At 45.6% G+C, this 18,428-nt stretch overlaps 1 protein-coding gene across 5 annotated transcripts in view; it reads left to right on the top strand.

The window, feature by feature from the left end:
* Positions 1–3,958: 3,958 nt before the first annotated feature.
* The window catches only part of USP28 (ubiquitin specific peptidase 28), a 116,948-nt gene continuing 102,478 nt past the window's right edge, over positions 3,959–18,428 (top strand). For all 5 annotated transcript variants that reach the window (XM_040326029.1, XM_040326030.1, XM_040326027.1 and 2 more), the window contains exon 1: positions 3,959–4,091. In XM_040326029.1, the coding sequence (XP_040181963.1) occupies positions 3,981–4,091 (111 nt within the window). In that variant the 5' untranslated portion in view covers positions 3,959–3,980. The remainder of the gene's footprint in view (positions 4,092–18,428) is intronic.

The following is an 18,428-nucleotide window of genomic DNA, read 5'->3' as shown; positions in this document are numbered from 1 at the left end:
GCCAGCATCGTACCCGGAAGTGGCGGTGGGAACGAATATAGCAAACGCTACGTACGGAGGTATTTTTTCAATAAAACCAGCCGATTCTAATTGTAATTATTGTAGCAAATGCAATGTCAAAAGTTTATTTTTAGGGGAACCACCCCTTTAAGCAAAGTGCAGTTACCCAGAGCAAACCAATCAGAATGTATCTTTCACTGATCTGACAGTAGTAAGTAGAGCTTTTACTGGTTGATATGGGTTCCTGCAAGCTCTACAACATTATAGCCATCTATTTTTTTTTTTGGTATAGTTCTTTTTCAGTTCTTATGTTTTTAATAATGGCCCGGATTCAGGTAGAATTGCGCTATTTTTACGGAGGCGCAGGGCAACGCTTTTGCCCTGCGCCCCCGCAATTTTTTTGCGCTGCCTTCGATTCACGGAGCAGAAGCTCCGTAAATTGCGCGGGCGCGCCGGCAAAATGCCCGGCGCAAGAGCGCGCAATTTAAATGATCCCGTAGGGGGTGTGGATTATTTAAATTAGGCGCGTTCCCGCGCCGATCGTAGAGCGCATGCTCCGTCGGGAAACTTTCCCGACGTGCATTGCGGCAAATGACGTCGCAAGGACGTCATTTGCTTCAAAGTGAACGTGAATGGCGTCCAGCGCCATTCACGATTCACTTACGCAAACTACGTAAATTTCAAATTTCGCGATGCGGGAACGACGGGTATACGTAACATTGGCTGCCCCTGCTAATAGCAGGGGCAGCCTTACGCCAAAACCGCCGTACGGAAACAACGTAAATTGCGTACGCAGGGCTAGCGCAACGTTGTGAATCGGCGTTAGTATGCAATTTGCATACTATACGCTGAGCACAACGGGAACGCCACCTAGCGGCCATCGCAAGAATGCAGCCTAAGATATGCGGGCATAAGAGCCTTATGCCACGCATATCTTAAGCTGCAGTCGGCGTAACGAGGTTCCTGAATCAGGAGCACTCGTTACGCCGGGGCAAGTAAGCAATTGCGCTGTGTAACCTATGGTTACACAGGCGCAATTGCTTCTTGAATCCAGGCCAATGACTTTAAAGTTACCCTGTAAGTACAAACATTATCTAAAATGCAAATGCATTTTTATGTTCCTCTTTAAAAAAAAAAAGTAAAAAGATAATTAGATACATTATGGATGATGGCACAGTGAAGACAATGGCACAGCGGCTGCATTTGATGGCATGGCACAGCGGCTGCGTTTGACGGCATGGCACAGTGGTGCGAATTGATGGCATAGTGACTGCATTAGATGGCATGACACAGTGGTAATAATTGATGGCACAGTGGCTGCGTTTGATGGCATGCACAGCGGCTGCATTTGATGGCATGGCGCAGCGGCTGCAAATTGATGGCATGGCACAGTGGTGCGAATTGATGGCATAGTGACTGCATTTGATGACATGGCACAGCGGCTGCATTTGATGGCATGACGCAGCGGCTGCAAATTGATGGCATGGCACGGTGGTGCGAATTGATGGCATAGTGACTGCATTTGATGGCATGGCACAGTGGTAATAATTGATGGCACAGTGGCTGTGTTTGATGGCATGGCACAGTGGTGATGATGCCACAGTGGCTGCATTTGAGGGGCACAGTGAGGCTGCAATTTTTTTTTTCCGTTTGCGCCCCCCCAAAAATTTTGAGCACCAGCCGCCACTGGTGGTCAGTGTAGGAATCAGGCAGGTTAGTGTAGTGGTCAGTGTAGGAATCAGGCAGGTTAGTGTAGTGGTCAGTGTAGGAATCAGGCAGGTTAGTGTAGTGGTCAGTGTAGGAATCAGGCAGGTTAGTGTAGTGGTCAGTGTAGGGATCAGGCAGGTTAGTGTAGTGGTCAGTGTAGGAATCAGGCAGGTTAGTGTAGTGGTCAGTATAGGGATCAGGCAGGTTAGTGTAGTGGTCAGTATAGGAATCAGGCAGGTTAGAGTAGTGGTCAGTGTAGGAATCAGGTTGGTAAGTACTATTGTAGGAAGGGAAGGTAGTGCTAAAAGTTTGCCGGTTAGGGGGGGCGCAAATTACTTGCCTTGCCCCGGGAGCTGAGAACCCACGCTACGCCACTGCCCGTTAATAACATTCACGCTCTCTATTTACTATTATCATTGAAAATAAAAAGATACTCTCACATTTTGGGTCGCTTCCAGAAAAGTAATAGAGAGGAAATCTTCCAATGGGGACACTAGTTCTGGTGACCTGGGGGACCCCAAGTGATTCCCTTAATTTGCAGGGATTTCCTCTCACTTCCTGTTTTAGCTATAGGGACAGGAAGTGAAGGGAAATCTCCCCAATGAGACACAGATGGCAAACAAAAACTGACAGGGGTTATAACCCTTCATTCCTCTATTCAGAGTGGAAAAAAATTCAAGTCTTGCCTTTTCTACAATAAACACTTGCCTATGGGGCACTTTTACCCTCTTCCTGCCCAGGCCAATTTTCAGCGCGGTCACACTTTGAATGACATTTGTGCGGTCACGCAACGCTGTACTCAAATGCGTGTTTTGGTGCGTTTCTGCGAACACGCAGGTATAAATGGGGCCTTAGGCCCCTTTCACATTGAGGAGTTTTTTAGGCGGTACAGCGCTAAAAATAGCGCTGCTATCCCGCCTGAAAAACTCCTTCACTGCAGACTCAATGTGAAAGCCAGAGGGCTTTCACACTAAGGCGATGCGCTGGCGGGAGACAGAAAAATCTCCTGTCAGCAGCATCTTTGGAGCGGTGAGAGGAGCGGCATGTATACCGCTCCTTCACATTGAAAACAATGGGAAACCGCGGCAATACCGCCCGCAATGCGCCTGTATAGAGGCGCATTGCGGGTGGTATTAACCGTTTATCGGCCGCTAGCGGGGGTTAATAACGCACCGCTAGCGGCTGATTCCTGCGGTAATCCCGACGGTATAGCGCCGCTATTTTTAGCGGCGTTATACCGCCACCGCGGCTCCCGCCCCAGTCTGAAAGGGGCCTAAGGGGGCACAGCTGTGAGTTTGCATGTGTAAAGGAAGCCTGAGGCCTCATGTACACAGGCGAATGGATTTATCCTGCCAGGAAATCTACCTCTAATCCTGCAGGTTTTTTTCCTCATGTGTTTACATGTGTATGGCGCTTAGAAGTGTATGCGTGTAAACTCATTGGACAGACTAGAAGATTCCTGTGTTCTAGCCTTTTAGAGTAAAGTTACGCACATAGGCGTGCGTTTATGTGGCGTTTTTTGCGTTTCTGTTCATGAGGCTTTATAATAGCGAATAAAAGTCTTGAGCTACTCTAGATCAGGGGTAGGCAACCTTGGCCTCCAGCTGTGGTGAAACTACAAGTCCCATGAGACATTGCAAGACCCTGGCAATCACAGGCATGACTCCTAGAGGCAGAGGCATGATGGGATTTGTAGTTTCACCTCAGCTGGGGTGGCCAGGTTGCCTACCCCAGCTCTAGATCAATGTTTCTCAACTCCAGTCCTCAAGGAGCCCCAACAGGTCATGTTTTCAGGGTTTCCCTCAGATGAAATAGCTGTGGTAATTACTAAGGCAGTGAAATCAAATCACCTGTGCAAAATAATGGAAATCCTGAAAACATGAGTTGAGAAACATTGATCTTCTAGAATACAGATCTCCACCATAAATATGAAGAAGCAGGGAACGTCAGGCTGACCTATGGATGAACATAACAGTCCTCATTATCAACCAATCAGTATTCTTCTTTTTACTTTCAACTCCACTAAAAAACAAGTGAGAATCTGATTGGTTGTTATTGGCAGAAGGAAAAGTTCTGACTAGGACACTTTTATAAGCTCCATATTACATAAGAGGGCAGAGGAGATCCGTGTATCACTATGTATGGTTCTTCCACCAAGCGCTGCACGCCGGTGACGTCACGAGATCCCGGCCGGAGATCGGTCCGGGGACAAATGAATGGAGGGGGCGGGCTGTCCTGACGGGGTGGGCGTGTCGCTGGGTTGCACTCCGGAGATGTCCGGGGAGTCCCGAGCACGAGGTGTCACGGCCGGCAATAACATGGGACCGACCCGGCAACCGGATGAGGAGGGCGAGAGCGACGGGGAGAGGAGTCCGCACAGCACGGTGAGGGGGAGGGGAGCGGAGGAAATGAGTTGGGGGGTGTTACAAGGGAGAGGAAGTGCTGCAGAGGGGACCCCGATTACCCATCACTGTGTGCCCCGATCACCTCCTGGCACCCACCCCGACAGTCTGGGCCCGGGACAATGGAAACTTTTCCTGTCCTCCAGCTGCACTTTATTTATAGACTTCAGTCTTCAGGCCCCACTGTCCTCTCCAGGGCCACTCACACACACCACACTGTCATCTCCAGGGCCACACACACACACACCACACTGTCATCTCCAGGGCCACACACACACACCACACTGTCATCTCCAGGGCCACACACACACCACACCACACTGTCATTTCCAGGGGCCCCACTATCGTGCAAAGGACCTCACAGCCTGCTGTCATCTCCAGGGGCCCCACTATCATGCAAAGGACCACACAGCCTGCTGTCATCTCCAGGGGCCCCACTATCATGCAAAGGACCACACAGCCTGCTATCATCTACAGGGGCCCCACTGTCATCTCCAGGGGCCCCACTATCATGCAAAGGACCACACAGCCTGCTGTCATCTCCGGGGGCCTCACAGCCCGCTGTCATCTCCGGGGGCCTCACAGCCCGCTGTCATCTCCGGGGGCCTCACAGCCCGCTGTCATCTCCGGGGGCCTCACAGCCTGCTGTCATCTACAGGGGCCCCGCTGTCATCTCCGGGGGCCTCACAGCCTGCTGTCATCTACAGGGGCCCCGCTGTCCTCTCCGGGGGCCTCACAGCCTGCTGTCATCTCCAGGGGCCCCACTGTCATCTTCGGGGGGCCTCACAGCCTGCTGTCATCTCCAGGGGCCCCACTGTCATCTCCGGGGGCCTCACAGCCCGCTGTCACCTCCAGGGGCCCTGCTGTCATCTACAGGGGCCCCACTATCATGCAAAGCACCACACAGCCTGCTGTGATCTCCAGGGCCCCCGCTGTCATCTCCGGGGGCCTCACAGCCCGCTGTCAACTCCGGGGGCCCCGCTGTCACCTCCAGGGGCCCCACTGTCTTTTACATGGCCACGCAACACACTGTGATCTCCAGGCCCCCTTCCCCACTGTCACCTCCAGGGACCCCACTGTCCTCTACAAGGTCATGCAACACACTATCATCTCCAGGCCCCCTCCCCCACTGTCATCTCCAGGGCCACACAGCCTACTGTGATCTCCAGGGGCCCACTGTCCTTTACAGGGCCCCACAGGCTCTCTGATCAGCGGGTGCCAGTGGACATCCATTGGCTGGCACCTGCTGATCGGTGTGTACTTTGTCTAATCTGCGGCACCCTACCCGGAAGTGCTGGATCACATTCTAGGTACGTGATCTAGCGTGGGAGAGCCGCCTCTGCTGCCATCTAAGTACAGTTGTGCTCATAAGTTTACATACCCTGGCAGAATTTATGATTTCTTGGTCATTTTTCAGAGAATATGAATGATAACACGAAAACCTTTCTTTCACTCATTGATAATAAATGGTTTCAGCCAAACACTAACAATCAGCTGTGTTTACTCTTTTTAAATCATAATATCAACATAAACTACCCAAATGAACTTGATCAAAAGTTTACATACCCCAGTTCTTAAAGCAGAGGTTCACCCATAGAGAACACATTTTGCCCTTAGATGGATGCTTGTTTTGTCTAGGGGAATCGGCTAGTTGAGCTGTACTTACCGTTTACGAGATGCATATTCTCCGTCGCTTCCGGATATGGGCTGCGGGACTGGGCGTTCCTTCTTGATTGACAGTCTTCCGAGAGGCTTCCGACGGTCGCATCCATCGCGTCAAGATTTTCCGAAAGAAGCCGAACGTTGGTGCGCAGGCACAGTATAGAGCCGCACCGACGTTCGGCTTCTTTCGGCTACGAGTGACGCGATGGATGCGACCGTCGGAAGCCTCTCGGAAGATTGTCAATCAAGAAGGAACGCCCAGTCCCGCAGCCCATACCCGGAAGCGGAGGAGAATATGCATCTCGTAAACGGTAAGTATGGATCATATTTTAAAACAGCCGATTCCCCTTCACAAAACGAGCAGGAATCTAAGGGGAAAAGAGAAAAAAAAAACATCATTGGGTGAACTCCCGCTTTAAAGTGGTTGTAAACCCAACCACACATCTTGCACCTACAGGTAAGCCTAGATTAAAGGGTCACTAAAGGAATTTTTTTTTTTAGCTAAATAGCTTCCTTTACCTTACTGCAGTCCTGGTTTCATGTCCTCATTGTTCGTTTTTGCTTTGATGTTGCTGTAAATCCTCTCTGTTCTGGACACTTCCTGGTTGCCTGTTTCCTGATAACCACAGTACTGGGAGATTTCTCACGGTGGTCACTAATCAAGGAGCTGTGTGTAAAACGAAACTGGATTGGTGCTGAGGAGTTTTAGACAAAGTATCACTGCTCTCTATTGGCTGACTGCCCTCTAGTGGCTCTCTGTACATCAGAGAACCAGCAAACAGCAAAAACGAAACTACACTGCAGGCACATTATATGATTGTTTTTTTATCTATTTTTAATCATTTTTAAAAGGAATCAGTTAACTATTATGTCTCTATGCCCTGTAAACAGTCATTTCAGCTAAAAAAACTTTTTCCTTTAGTGACCCTTTAAGGCTTGCCTGTAGGTGCAAGAAATCTCTCCTAAACCTCCACGGTTAAGGAGATATTTACAATTGAGACGAGCGCGAGTTAATGCCGTATTTCCGCGCATGCGCGGGAGCGATGTAATCGCTGCTCCGGCCAGTCGCAGCCCGACGATGACAGGAAGAAGCGACGAGGGGACATGGCGGTGGATGGAGGAGGACTTCGGGGCTTTGATCGCAGGTAAGTGACTCATAATGAGCTAGTGTGCTGTGCATACTAGCTCAATATGCCTTTCTCTTGCAGGGTTTTTTTTTTTTTTTTTAAAGTGAAGGGTTTACTTCCTCTTTAATACCGTGTGTTGCCCCATTTAACAACAATGACAGCATGAAGCCTTTTATGGTATTTGTGGATGAGGCTCTTTATCTTCTCAGATGGTAAAGCTTCCCATTCCTCTTTGGCAAAAGGCTCCAGTTCCTGTGAATTCTTGGGCTGTCTTGCATGAACGGCACATTTGAGATCTCCCCAGCGTGGCTCAATGATATTGAGATCAGGAGACTGAGATGGCCACTCAGAACCTTCACTTTATTCTGCTTTAGCCAATAGCAGGTCGACTTGGCCTTGTGTTTTGGATCATTGTCATGTTGGAATGTCCAAGTACGTCTCATGTGCAGCTTCCTGACTGATGAATGCAAATGTTCCTCCAGTATTTTTTGATAACATACAGTACTGCATTCATCTTGCCAACAATTTTGACCAAATTTCATGTGCCATTGTAGCACATCCCCAAAACATCAGAGATCCACCTCCGTGTTTCACAGTAGGAATGGTGTACCTTTCATCATAGGCCGTGTTGACTCCTCTCCAAATGTAGTGTTTATGGTTGTGGCCAAAAAGCAACATTTTGGTCTCGTCACTCCAAATGACTTTATGCCAGAAGGTTTGAGGTTCGTCTCTGTGCTGTTTGGCGTATTGTAAGTGGGATACTTTGTGGCATTTGAGTAGTAATGACTTTCCTCTGGCGACTTGACCATGCACCCCATCTTTCTTCAAGTTTCTCCTTATTGTGCATCTTGAAACAGCCACACCACATGTTTTCAGAGAGTCCTGTATTTCACCTGAAGATATTTGTGGGTTTTTCTTTGCATCCAAAACAATTTTCCTGGTAGTTGTGGCTGAAATTTTAGTTGGTCTACCTGACCGTGGTTTGGTTTAAACTAGGGTTGTCCCGATACCGGGACCGATACTCAGCATTTGCGGGAGTACTTGTACTCCCCCAAATGCCCCCGATGCCAGATCCGATACTCAGCCCCCCGGCGCAAAGCCGCCTCCGCCGTTGCATAGTTAATACGCGCGGGGAACATTACAGCTTTCATTTGAATAGCTGTAGTGTTCCCCGCCGCGTATAGACACTCCCCCTTGCTCGGGATTGGACGGGTGATCTGTCCAATCCCGAGCAAGGGGGAGTGTCTATACGCAGCGCGGCAGGGAACACTACAGCTATTCAAATGAAAGCTGTAATGTTCCCCGCGCTTATTAACTATGCGGCGGCAACATCTAGGTATGGGGGGACATGGCTGGATATGTGGTGGGACATGGCTGGATATGTGGTGGGACATGGCTGGATATGTGGTGGGACATGGCTGGATATGTGGTGGGACATGGCTGGATATGTGGTGGGACATGGCTGGATATGTGGTGGGACATGGCTGGATATGTGGTGGGACATGGCTGGATATGTGGTGGGACATGGCTGGATATGTGGTGGGACATGGCTGGATATGTGGTGGGACATGGCTGGATATGTGGGGGGACATGGTTGGATATGTGGGGGGACATGACTGCATTTGGGGACACATTTAAAAAAAAAGTATCGGTACTCGTACTTGGTCCTAAAAAAGTGGTATCGGGACAACCCTAGTTTCAACAGAACCCCTAATTTTCCACTTCTTGATTAGAGTTTGTACACTGCTGATTGGCATTATCAATTCTTTGGATATCTTTTTATATCCCTTTTATGTTTTATACAGTTCAACTACCTTTCCCCACAGATCTTTTGACAATTCTTTTGCTTTCCCCATGACTCAGAATCCGGAAATGTCAGGGTCATTTGGGTAGTTTCTGCTGTCATTTAAAAAGAGTAAACACAGTGATTGCTAATAAATGGCTTCAGCCAAACACTAACCACGAGTGAAAGAAAAGGGTTTGTGTTATTCATATTCTCTGATAAATGGCCAAGAAATAATAAATTGTAAACTTATGCGCACAACTGTATTTTATGTGGTCGGCAAGCGGCTATGTTGCTGAGCAACACCAGATTGAGATCAGTAGATCTAGGTCGCTCATTTACAATTATATCTACGTTGATGAGCGATAAAACTGGAAGAAGTTCTGGACAGCCGCACTCCCAAAACGTTTTTGGCTTTTTTTTTTCAAAAAATGACGCGTTTCACACTAACAGTGATTAGTCATGGCTATGACTAAGCACTGTTTGTTAGAGTGAAACGCATCGACTCTTCTGTCCTTTCTGCTGTGGCATGTATTTTTTGCCTTTTTGTTCAAGAAATTAAATCAAAACTTTTTTTGGAGTGCGACTGTCCAGAACTTCTTCTTGTTTTATTGTTGCATGCATTGCCAGCACCTGGGCTTCTAAACTGGAGGAGAGGTTTTCACCTTTGTTTGACCCACCTAGATTGGTGATATCCCTTTCCCTACATTGATGAGCGGTAAAGGTAAATGTCCCTATTAAATTTGAATATCATAATTTTTTCCCCCATTTTGTGGCTTGCCATCTTCTTATTCAACAACTGCAGTTTATTTTGTACAAAAATGTGGGGAATAAAATGTGTTTGTGTGAGAAATACCGTATTTATCGGGCTATAACGCGCCCCGGCGTATAGCGCGCACCCCCGAACTTGAAGGAAGATTCCTGCAAAAAAAATAAAAATACTTAGTTTGGATGCCCCTCGTCTGTGTCTTGCCCAGCGGCCTCGTCCGGTCCGGCGTCCTTCTGCGGCCATCCCCGCTTCCCGCGCTGTGTTTGAACCACTGCGCCGACATATACCGAGCGGAGTACACTCGGGTATAGTCGGTTGGGCTCGGCTCCTCTCGTGTAAACGACGTACAGGACGCACACGACGTGACCGCGAGAGGAGCCAAAACTGCCCGACTATACCCGAGTGTACTGCGCTCGGTATATGTCTGCGCAGTGGTTCGAACAAAGCACGGGTATGGGGCGTATATCGCGCACCCACGATTTTGCCCTGTTTTTCAGAGCAAAAAAGTGCGCGTTATACGCCGATAAATACGGTAATTTTTAGTGTTTCTTTTTTTTTTTTTTTCAGAAAATTTAGATTTGATAAATGGTTGTGCAAATATTCTATATTGCCAAGTGGTTTAATGTTCTGTGGGTTTTAGAGCTGATGTCTAGATTTCGTTTAACTTTAAGGCTCCATTCATACTTTTTAGCGCAGTGAGAATGCGCTTTCCTGGTCGAGATTTTGTTGAGCGATTTGCACACGATTTTGGGGCCAACCAGTTTACTGTGTCCGTTAGTGTTGCAATTTGCAGTACCAAAACCAAAAATGCGCTTGGCTGAAACCGACAATGACATAAAAAAAAAAAAAAAAAGAATATATCATTTTTTTTTAAATAATTGTATTCAACTTTTTAATATTATAAATTGAATATGAATTTGTCAGCCATTATTGGCACTTTTTTTATGGTGTTAAAAATCCTGCTTGGTGCATATTTGGAAGGTTAAATAAAAAAATAAAAAAAACACCAAAAAGCTCACCTCCCCATTGAAATGCATTGGAAATGCAGCAAGCGTGCATCAAAAATACACCTGTGTTGCATCTTTGCTTTTATTATTATATATTTAAAAATTTTTGCATACCTATGAAAAATAATTGCGGGCGTTTTCGGCAGCATTTATCTACACTTTTCTTTTTTCCGGCACAACGCTGAAACCTCTATTTTCAGCTGATAATTTTCAGCGGCCGACATTTTGGTGCATTATTGGCACTAGTGTTCGTACAGCATGCTGCATCTCCGTTGGCTAACATAGGCTGCCTGCATGTGGCTCCTGACATGTAAACAAACACCTCGTTGACGCTGTATGGACCTCCATGTCCAAGTGAATGGAGCCTTCCCGTGTGTCGAGATCCTTTTCTGTTTTCTTCACTCTAGGATCACTGTGTCTTATTTTTATAAATGTCAGAGCACATTTTTCTTAGAGGGTAGCTAACTCCAGAAGAACCCAACACACAGGAAGGCTTCATTCACATGGACACTGAGGTCCATACTGTTGGAATGAGGTGTTTTGTTTACGTGTCTGGAGCCACATGCAGGCAAATATATATTAGCAAATGGAGTTGCAGCACCTGTATGGACACAGCCACACATTTCCAAATTTGATAGGCTTGCAGTTGTGGGTTTATGGCCCCAAAACATGCACACAAGCCCCGACGCACCTTTCAAAGTTGATGTGCGGTTGTGTCCATACAGCCGCAGTGTCTCCATTCACTAACGTAGGCTGCATTCACACTGTAACGAGGCGTATTTTGCCGCGATTTGTTAACTTTTTTTTTTTTTTTACAAATCATTTGCATTGATGTCTGTGCCGAAAGCCGCCTGAAAAAAAAAGCGTCCAGGACTTGTTTGCAGACGTTTCGGCGTTCGGCGTGAGATGTGAACCATCTCATAGGCATCCATGTAAATTCGCCCCTCCAGCGGCACGAGCGTCGCGCTTCAGGCGTATATACGCCTAGGTGTAAATGGGCTCTTAGGCTGGCACCATGCAGCTCCAGACATGTAAACAAAGGCCTCCATGACGCTGTACAGGCCTCAGTGCTCATGTGAATGAGGCCTTCATTCGTGTTGGCATCCTCTTACTCCAGGATCGCTGTCTCCTCTAGGAGACTTTATGACATTTTGTAAAAATTAAAAAGGTAAATCCAGAGCTGTGGAGATATATAAAGTCATTTGGAAGTCTTGTGTAGATGTTGTACCTGGCGGGATGGGTGGTTTCCCCGTTGGCATTTGATTACTGTAATAACAGTGATAGTGTTTATTTAATTACACGATGATATGAGTTGCCTGAGGTAATTGGATTATATATAGTGTTAGAGGCAAGGCTGAGGTACATTTTTTATTTCTAAGGATTATGGGGCTTATGTATGAACAGTGTGCAGACCAGAGAAAGCAATGTGACTTCTGAATGGACACTGTAAACCATGGTATCCCGCTTTTCATACATAGGCCCTCGTGCTTATAGGGCCTATTCACATTATGGTGTCCTTTTATGAAGCAGTGAAATCTATTCACTGCTTCATTCTCCGGTATTCACGGAGGAGAGCGCTTCACCCTTGGAGGAGTGAAGTGATCTACCAATGCTTCTAACACTGGAGAATGGCCCCTGATACTGGAATCTCATGAGAGTTTGAGACTACAGTACAAAAAATTAACAGAGATGTCCGTTTATTGAGCAGTGATAAATTATCACTGCTCAGTACAGTGACAGACAGCGTGGTTAATGTTATTAAAATAACGAGTCCCCCTTCATAAATATATACGTGTGTGTGTGTGTGTGTGTGTGTGTGTGTGTGTGTGTATGTGCACGCACACACACTCCAGGGGGAGATGGTTGTTGGGGGGGGTCAGAACGAGGTAGAAAGAAGTTTACAATTCTTCCTCCTCAGATGCCCCGGGATTCCCTCTTCACTCCCCGATTCACCACCTCTGAGCTGGTGAATTCTGACACAGATCGCCAGTGAAGAGCTCAGATCGCAGCTTCATAAACTGCCCGTTACTGTGTCAGTCTATGAGGATTCTCTGTGTGTGGAGATAATCGGTGGATAATCTGGCTCCTAACTTTTTTACCTGGCTCCTAGATTCCAAGCAAATTTGTCAACCCCTGGAGTAAACATTTCAGATGATCCTTAATTATCATTGTGTGTGTGTGTGTGTGTGTGTGTGTGTGTGTGTGTTTTTTTTTTTTGCTGTAATAAACATAATGATTGTAATAGTAGTGAGAATGGTGGAAGGATGGCTTTATGTTTGAGAATATGTAACTATGGAGTTTACAAATTCAAAGAATGGCCTTCACCTAACATTTATTTGGATACAATGTATTTTTTATGTGAACAGTTGGGATATTTTAAACCATTAGATAACGATATATCTTTGAAGTGCTGAGTGTGTCTGACATGTATAGCTGTGTATCAGTGAAGTGTTGGACCTCATGAGCCGACCTCTGAGTTAACCACTTAAGGACCATTGTTTACAAGTAAAAATCATTTTTTTTTGCTAGAAAATTGCTTAGAATCCCCAAACATTTTAAAGCGGATGTGCCATGGGGAAAAAATATTAAAAGCCAGCAGCTACAAATACTGCAGCTGCTGACTTTTAATATTAGGACACTTACCTGTCCTGGAGTCCAGCGCCGATCGCAGCAGATGACGAGCGATCGCTCGTCTCTCTGCTGCTCCACCCGCCATCCACGCTGAGGGAACCAGGAAGTGAAGCGCTGCGGCTTCACTGCCCGGTTCCCTACTGCGCATGCGCGAGTAGCGCCGCGCCCGCCGATTGGCTCCCGCTGTGTGCTGGGAGCCGAGTGTTCCCAGCACACAACGGGGGGGGGGGTGACGGGATGTGACGGAATGCCCGTCTTTTGCCCGTGAATGCCGGGCCGGAAGTGGGTGCAAATATATCTGCACCCCCCCTCCCCCTGAAAGGTGTCAAATGTGACACCGGAGGGGGGGAGGGTTCCGATCAGCGGGACTCCACTTTAGGGTGGAGAACCGCGTTAAATAGTTGGCACAGACCCTAGAGAATAAAATGGTGGTTGTTGCAATTTTTTGTCACACGCTTTTTGCACAGCGCTTTTTCAAATTCCTTTTTTTTTTTTTAATGCACTTTAATAAAAAAATAAAACATAATGGATACCCCAATTGTATTATATGAAAACATGTTACACAGAGTAAATGGATGCCTGACATGTCATTAGGGGTGATGAATATAATCGCAGCATTGATTACCCAGAAAGCAGCAAAAAACGTGACAGCCATTTTGTCCAGAACTAAGAAAAAAAGTGGTGCTGGATATATGTTTTTTGTGTTTTGATTCCTTCCAGCAGCTTTTTTTTTTTTTTCTCCCTAATTGTTCTTATAGTGGTTCTAAAGCCAAGATATTTTTTTACCTTTTAAAGTAGAGCTGGACGATTCAGGCTGAAATGAAAATCACAATTTTTTTGCTTAGAATAAAGAGCACGATCCTCGCATTATACAAAAAAAAATAAAAAAACGTGCAAACTTTACTGTGTTTTTATTTTTTTATTAATTAAAGTGTATTTTTTCCCCAAAAATTGCATTTGACCTAAGACAAATGTGCAAATATAGTGTGACACAAAATATTGCAACAACTGCCATTTTATTCTCTGGGGTCTTTGCTAAAATAATATAAAATTGAGGATTCCAAGTAATTTTCTGTTATTTAACCTGGGGTCCCAGGTGGCGCTAGTAGCTCCTCCCCCGCATCGGAAAACCACTTAGTACACGTGCGGGCACACGTCAGTGTCATTGGGTGTGGTTGACAGCAGCAGAAGCCAATGGCTGCCCTGCTATCAATCTATCCAATCAAGAGCCGAGACCACATCCAGAGAGGGTGTACGCGTCTCCAGCGTGGGAACGAACGGGCTCAGGTGAGTAAAACGGGGGCTTCTCAGTGACAGAAGTTTTTTCACCTTAATGCATAGAATGCAAACTTTTTTTTTTGGAGAATACATATTAGAGCTGCACAATTAATCGTTTAAAAAAAAAAAAATCAAGATCTCAATTCAACCCCCCCGTCGATCACCAATGCAGAGTTTGCCGATTCTTTCATATAAGTGGAGAGACTTTATCTGCTCACGCTGACAAAAGAAAATATCTGGGCAGTCTGCCAAGTTTTTAACAGGAAACATTGTAACTAATGCTTCCTTCTTAAGCCTCATACACACGATCGAACTTCAAAAAAACTTTTCTGTGGATTTTTGTTTGAAGGGCGTTGGCCAGGCACACCCATAGCATACACACGGCAGGACTTTTCTGTAAACTTTCCCAAAACTCTCCCAACATCCCGTGGTATTTCTGCTCTTTACCGCCACCCTTTGGTAAATTTCTGCTGTTGTTGGTTGATTTTAACATTGGTTCTGGGCATACGTGTTTGTACTTTGTACAAAAGTCTGATGGATTTCTGTACACACGGTCGGACTTTTGTTGTCGAAAAGTTTGTCCGTTTGCAGAGCGAACTTTTGTCCGATGAAAACCGAAAAAGTTTGTCCGAAGGAGCGTACACACGGTCGGATTTTTTTGGAAAACTTGCTCATTTTGAAGTTTGTTAGCAAAAAGTCCAACCGTGTGTACGAGGCTTTAGAGCAAACGTATGTGTGTAAATGCAGGAAGTTTAACCACTTAAAGTCTAAATCTTTTTCTAACACTTTGTTTCTTACGTTAAAATCAATATTTTTTGCTAGAAGATTACTTGGAACTCCTAAACATTATATATATATATATATATATATATATAATTTTTGTTTAGCAGAGACCCTAGGGAATAAAATGACAATTGCTGCAATATTTTATGTCACACTGTGTTTGCCCAGCAGTCTTTCAAATGCAATTTTTTGGGAAAAAATGCATTTCAATTAATAAAACAAAAAAAAACTAAACAGTAAAGTTAGCCCAATTGTTTTTGTTTTAATGTGAAAGATGGTGTTATGCCGCAAGAATCGCAATCTATTTTCTAAGCAAAAAAATTGTGATTCTCATTTTAGCTAGCATCGTGCAGCTCTAATACATCTTTGCCTAAACTGATTGAATATTTTTTTGGGGATATTTATTATAGCAACAAGTTAAAAAATATATATATTTTTTTTTTTTTCAAAATTACCACTTTGTTTCTGTTTTATAGCGCAAAAAATAAAAACTGCGGAGGTCATCAAATGCCACCAATATTTTTTTTGGGTACAGCGTCGCACGTCGGCGCAATTGTCAGTTAAAGCGACGCAGTGCCTTATCGCAAAAAAATGGCAAATCTTTCCGGGCTGAAGTGGTTAATAAGACTTTTTATGTTTTGATTTTGCCAGCCAGGTTTAACTTTCGCTCTTCTATTTTTATCGACCATTGGAATGCACTGCGTGATGCCTTTTTGTTTTAATAATGCACTTTTTTTTTTCTTTTATCTGCAAAAAATGCATGTGGGAAGTATTCCCTGTTGGCAGAACACGATTACTGCTAGCGGGTATATCTCTTGGCAGTAATCGCATGCCAAAATCGACTTCAGTACAACCAGCCTTGCCCATACATGGATGGAATCTTGGAGGTCCCTGCTGAACTGGCTGAGGTTCGATCCTTCTATGTCTGGCTTCACTCATATGATCGTCATGAATGATGTACATGAAAGTGGGGAAATATAAATGAAAGTTTTATTATTGCAGCACAATGTGACGCAAGGTATTTGATTTTATTACACAAAATCAGGTTTGTTGAATAAAGCCAGCCATTCGCTGATCAAAATTCGTCCCTGTCTAGCAGGGAAAGGATGAATTGCAATCAGTGTTTGGTCTCTCCTGATCAAGAGAAGTTGATTATTTAATTGGCTTCTCTTTTAAGGGATATGCTAGAAAAAATTTCTGATGATCAGAGGCTGCAGCAGCCAATCGACTGCAGCCATTAATCAGTGTACTCTGACAGCAGCGGGTGCCACTGACGGAATACAGTACCTTGTACAATATCCTAACAATGTATGGTGAGCATAGAGTCAGGTTCTCCCTGTCAGCTGGAAGTCCAGGAAATTGTATTGCCCTTATATTGTAAAGCGCTACATGAACTTTTGGCGCTGTAGAAATCCTGTATAATAATTGCCAAGCGGTTCTGTGACGTGCCAGGAAGGGGAGATGAATAGTTTCAATTTGCATTCACACCTGAGTGTTTTCAGTTTGTAAAGTGCCTGAAAAACGTCCAACAAACAAAATTCCATTCATGTCAGTGTCACTTGAAGCAAAACGCCTGAGCCCAGGTTCAGGCTACTGCGATCAGACATCGCATGTGATTCGCACCTACGGGGCCGATCACATGTCTGTGAGGTGCTGTTCAGCCATACAGTTGTATGGCTGAACTCATTCGATTTGCAGGAAAAAAACGCAGGGACTCCCCCCACACTGAAATTGGATTGCATGAGTATTCTCACTAATGCGATCCGATTCCTGGGAGTTCACAGTTCGATTCCTGGCAGGACGTTAAAAAAAACTCCTGTGAAGGAGCGATGTGTACACCGCTCCTGCCCATTGAAATGATTGGGCAGTGCGGCTAAACCGCCGTTAAAAGCGCCCCACTAGTGGCTGAATACCTCTGCAAAAATTACAGTAAAAATAGCGGCACTTTACCGCGCCCCAGTGTGAAAGCAGCTTTAGCGTAATGTGAGTCTGGTTAACTAACATTTCTCTTTGCTCTGCATTGTTGACTAAGGCACCATACACACTATAGCAGTTTTTACCAAAACCATATAATGAGGTCAAACCTTAATGCCGTGTACACACGATCGTAAATTCCGACAAAAAAAAGTGGATTTTTTTTCAGATGGAATTTTGGCTCAAACTTTTGTTGCATACACACAATTCCGACCATCAAGAACTTGGTGACGTACAACGAGCTGAGAAAAATGAAGTTCAGGCTAGGTTCACACTGCTGCGAATTCAAAATCGCGGTAAAATCGCTTTCGCAGCTGCGGTTTTGCCGCGATTTCGGCCGCGATTTAAGAGACATCTGTGCAGGGTTCAATGTAAATCGCGGCCCGAAATCGCAAAAAGTAGTACAGGAACTACTTTTTGAAATCGCTGCAGCGCCGCAGATGCCATTGCCGACAATTGCTGGCAAATGCCGCCGATTTGAGATGCTATTTGACATGTGAAATCGCATCTCAAATCGTACCAAATCGTACCCAGTGTGAACCTAGGCTCAATGATTCAAAGCATGCCTGTGTTTTTTTTGGGCGTTGGAATTTCCGACAAGAACTTTTCCCGTCTGAAAGTTTGAGAACCAGCTCTTAATTTTTTGCTGTCGGAAATACCGACAGAAAAAGTCAGATGGAGCCTACACGCGGTCGGAATTTCCGACCAAAAGCTCACATCAAACTCTTCTTGTCGGGGAAAATCCGACCGCGTGTACGCGGCATATGAGTTTCAATTTGTATGCAATCAGGCAGGCCCTTGCACTACATGGTTTTTGTAAATCCTGAAGACAAAAATCTGCAGAAAATCGAATAGTGTGTATGGCAGGGGTGCCCAACCTTTTAAAGCAACTTGATAACCAGTCGCGGGCCACAATGAGCGGAGCTGGCGGATGACAGGTCATAGCTACTCTATAGGCCCTCTGATCCGATCTGCCCAGATGGAAGGGGACGAATTCCCTCCTATTTTTTTGTTTTTGTTTAGAGGATTGGATTTGAGGTAGGCAGGCGTAAACGGACAGAAGTCTGTTTACATTTGCCGCTCTGTAGAGGTGAATTGAGGTTACAATTGGGTAGGGTCGATCATGTGAAAAGGGCTTAAGACTGCTTTCACACTGATGTGGTGCAGTTTACCCACACCACAGGTGCAGCGTAGTGCACCTATGTCTAACCCGCGGGTTAGCTAACTTTGCCATTGACTCCGCCTGTGGCAAAAGCTGGCACTCTACAGGAAGCATTGGCTTATGGAGCTCTGCTCAGGAGCCAT

The sequence above is a fragment of the Rana temporaria genome, chromosome 10 (genome assembly GCF_905171775.1).
Source record: "Rana temporaria chromosome 10, aRanTem1.1, whole genome shotgun sequence".
Taxonomy (NCBI): Eukaryota; Metazoa; Chordata; class Amphibia; order Anura; family Ranidae; genus Rana; species Rana temporaria.
Note: the sequence above shows the minus strand (reverse complement) of the source record. Positions and strands in the feature narration are given on the sequence as shown.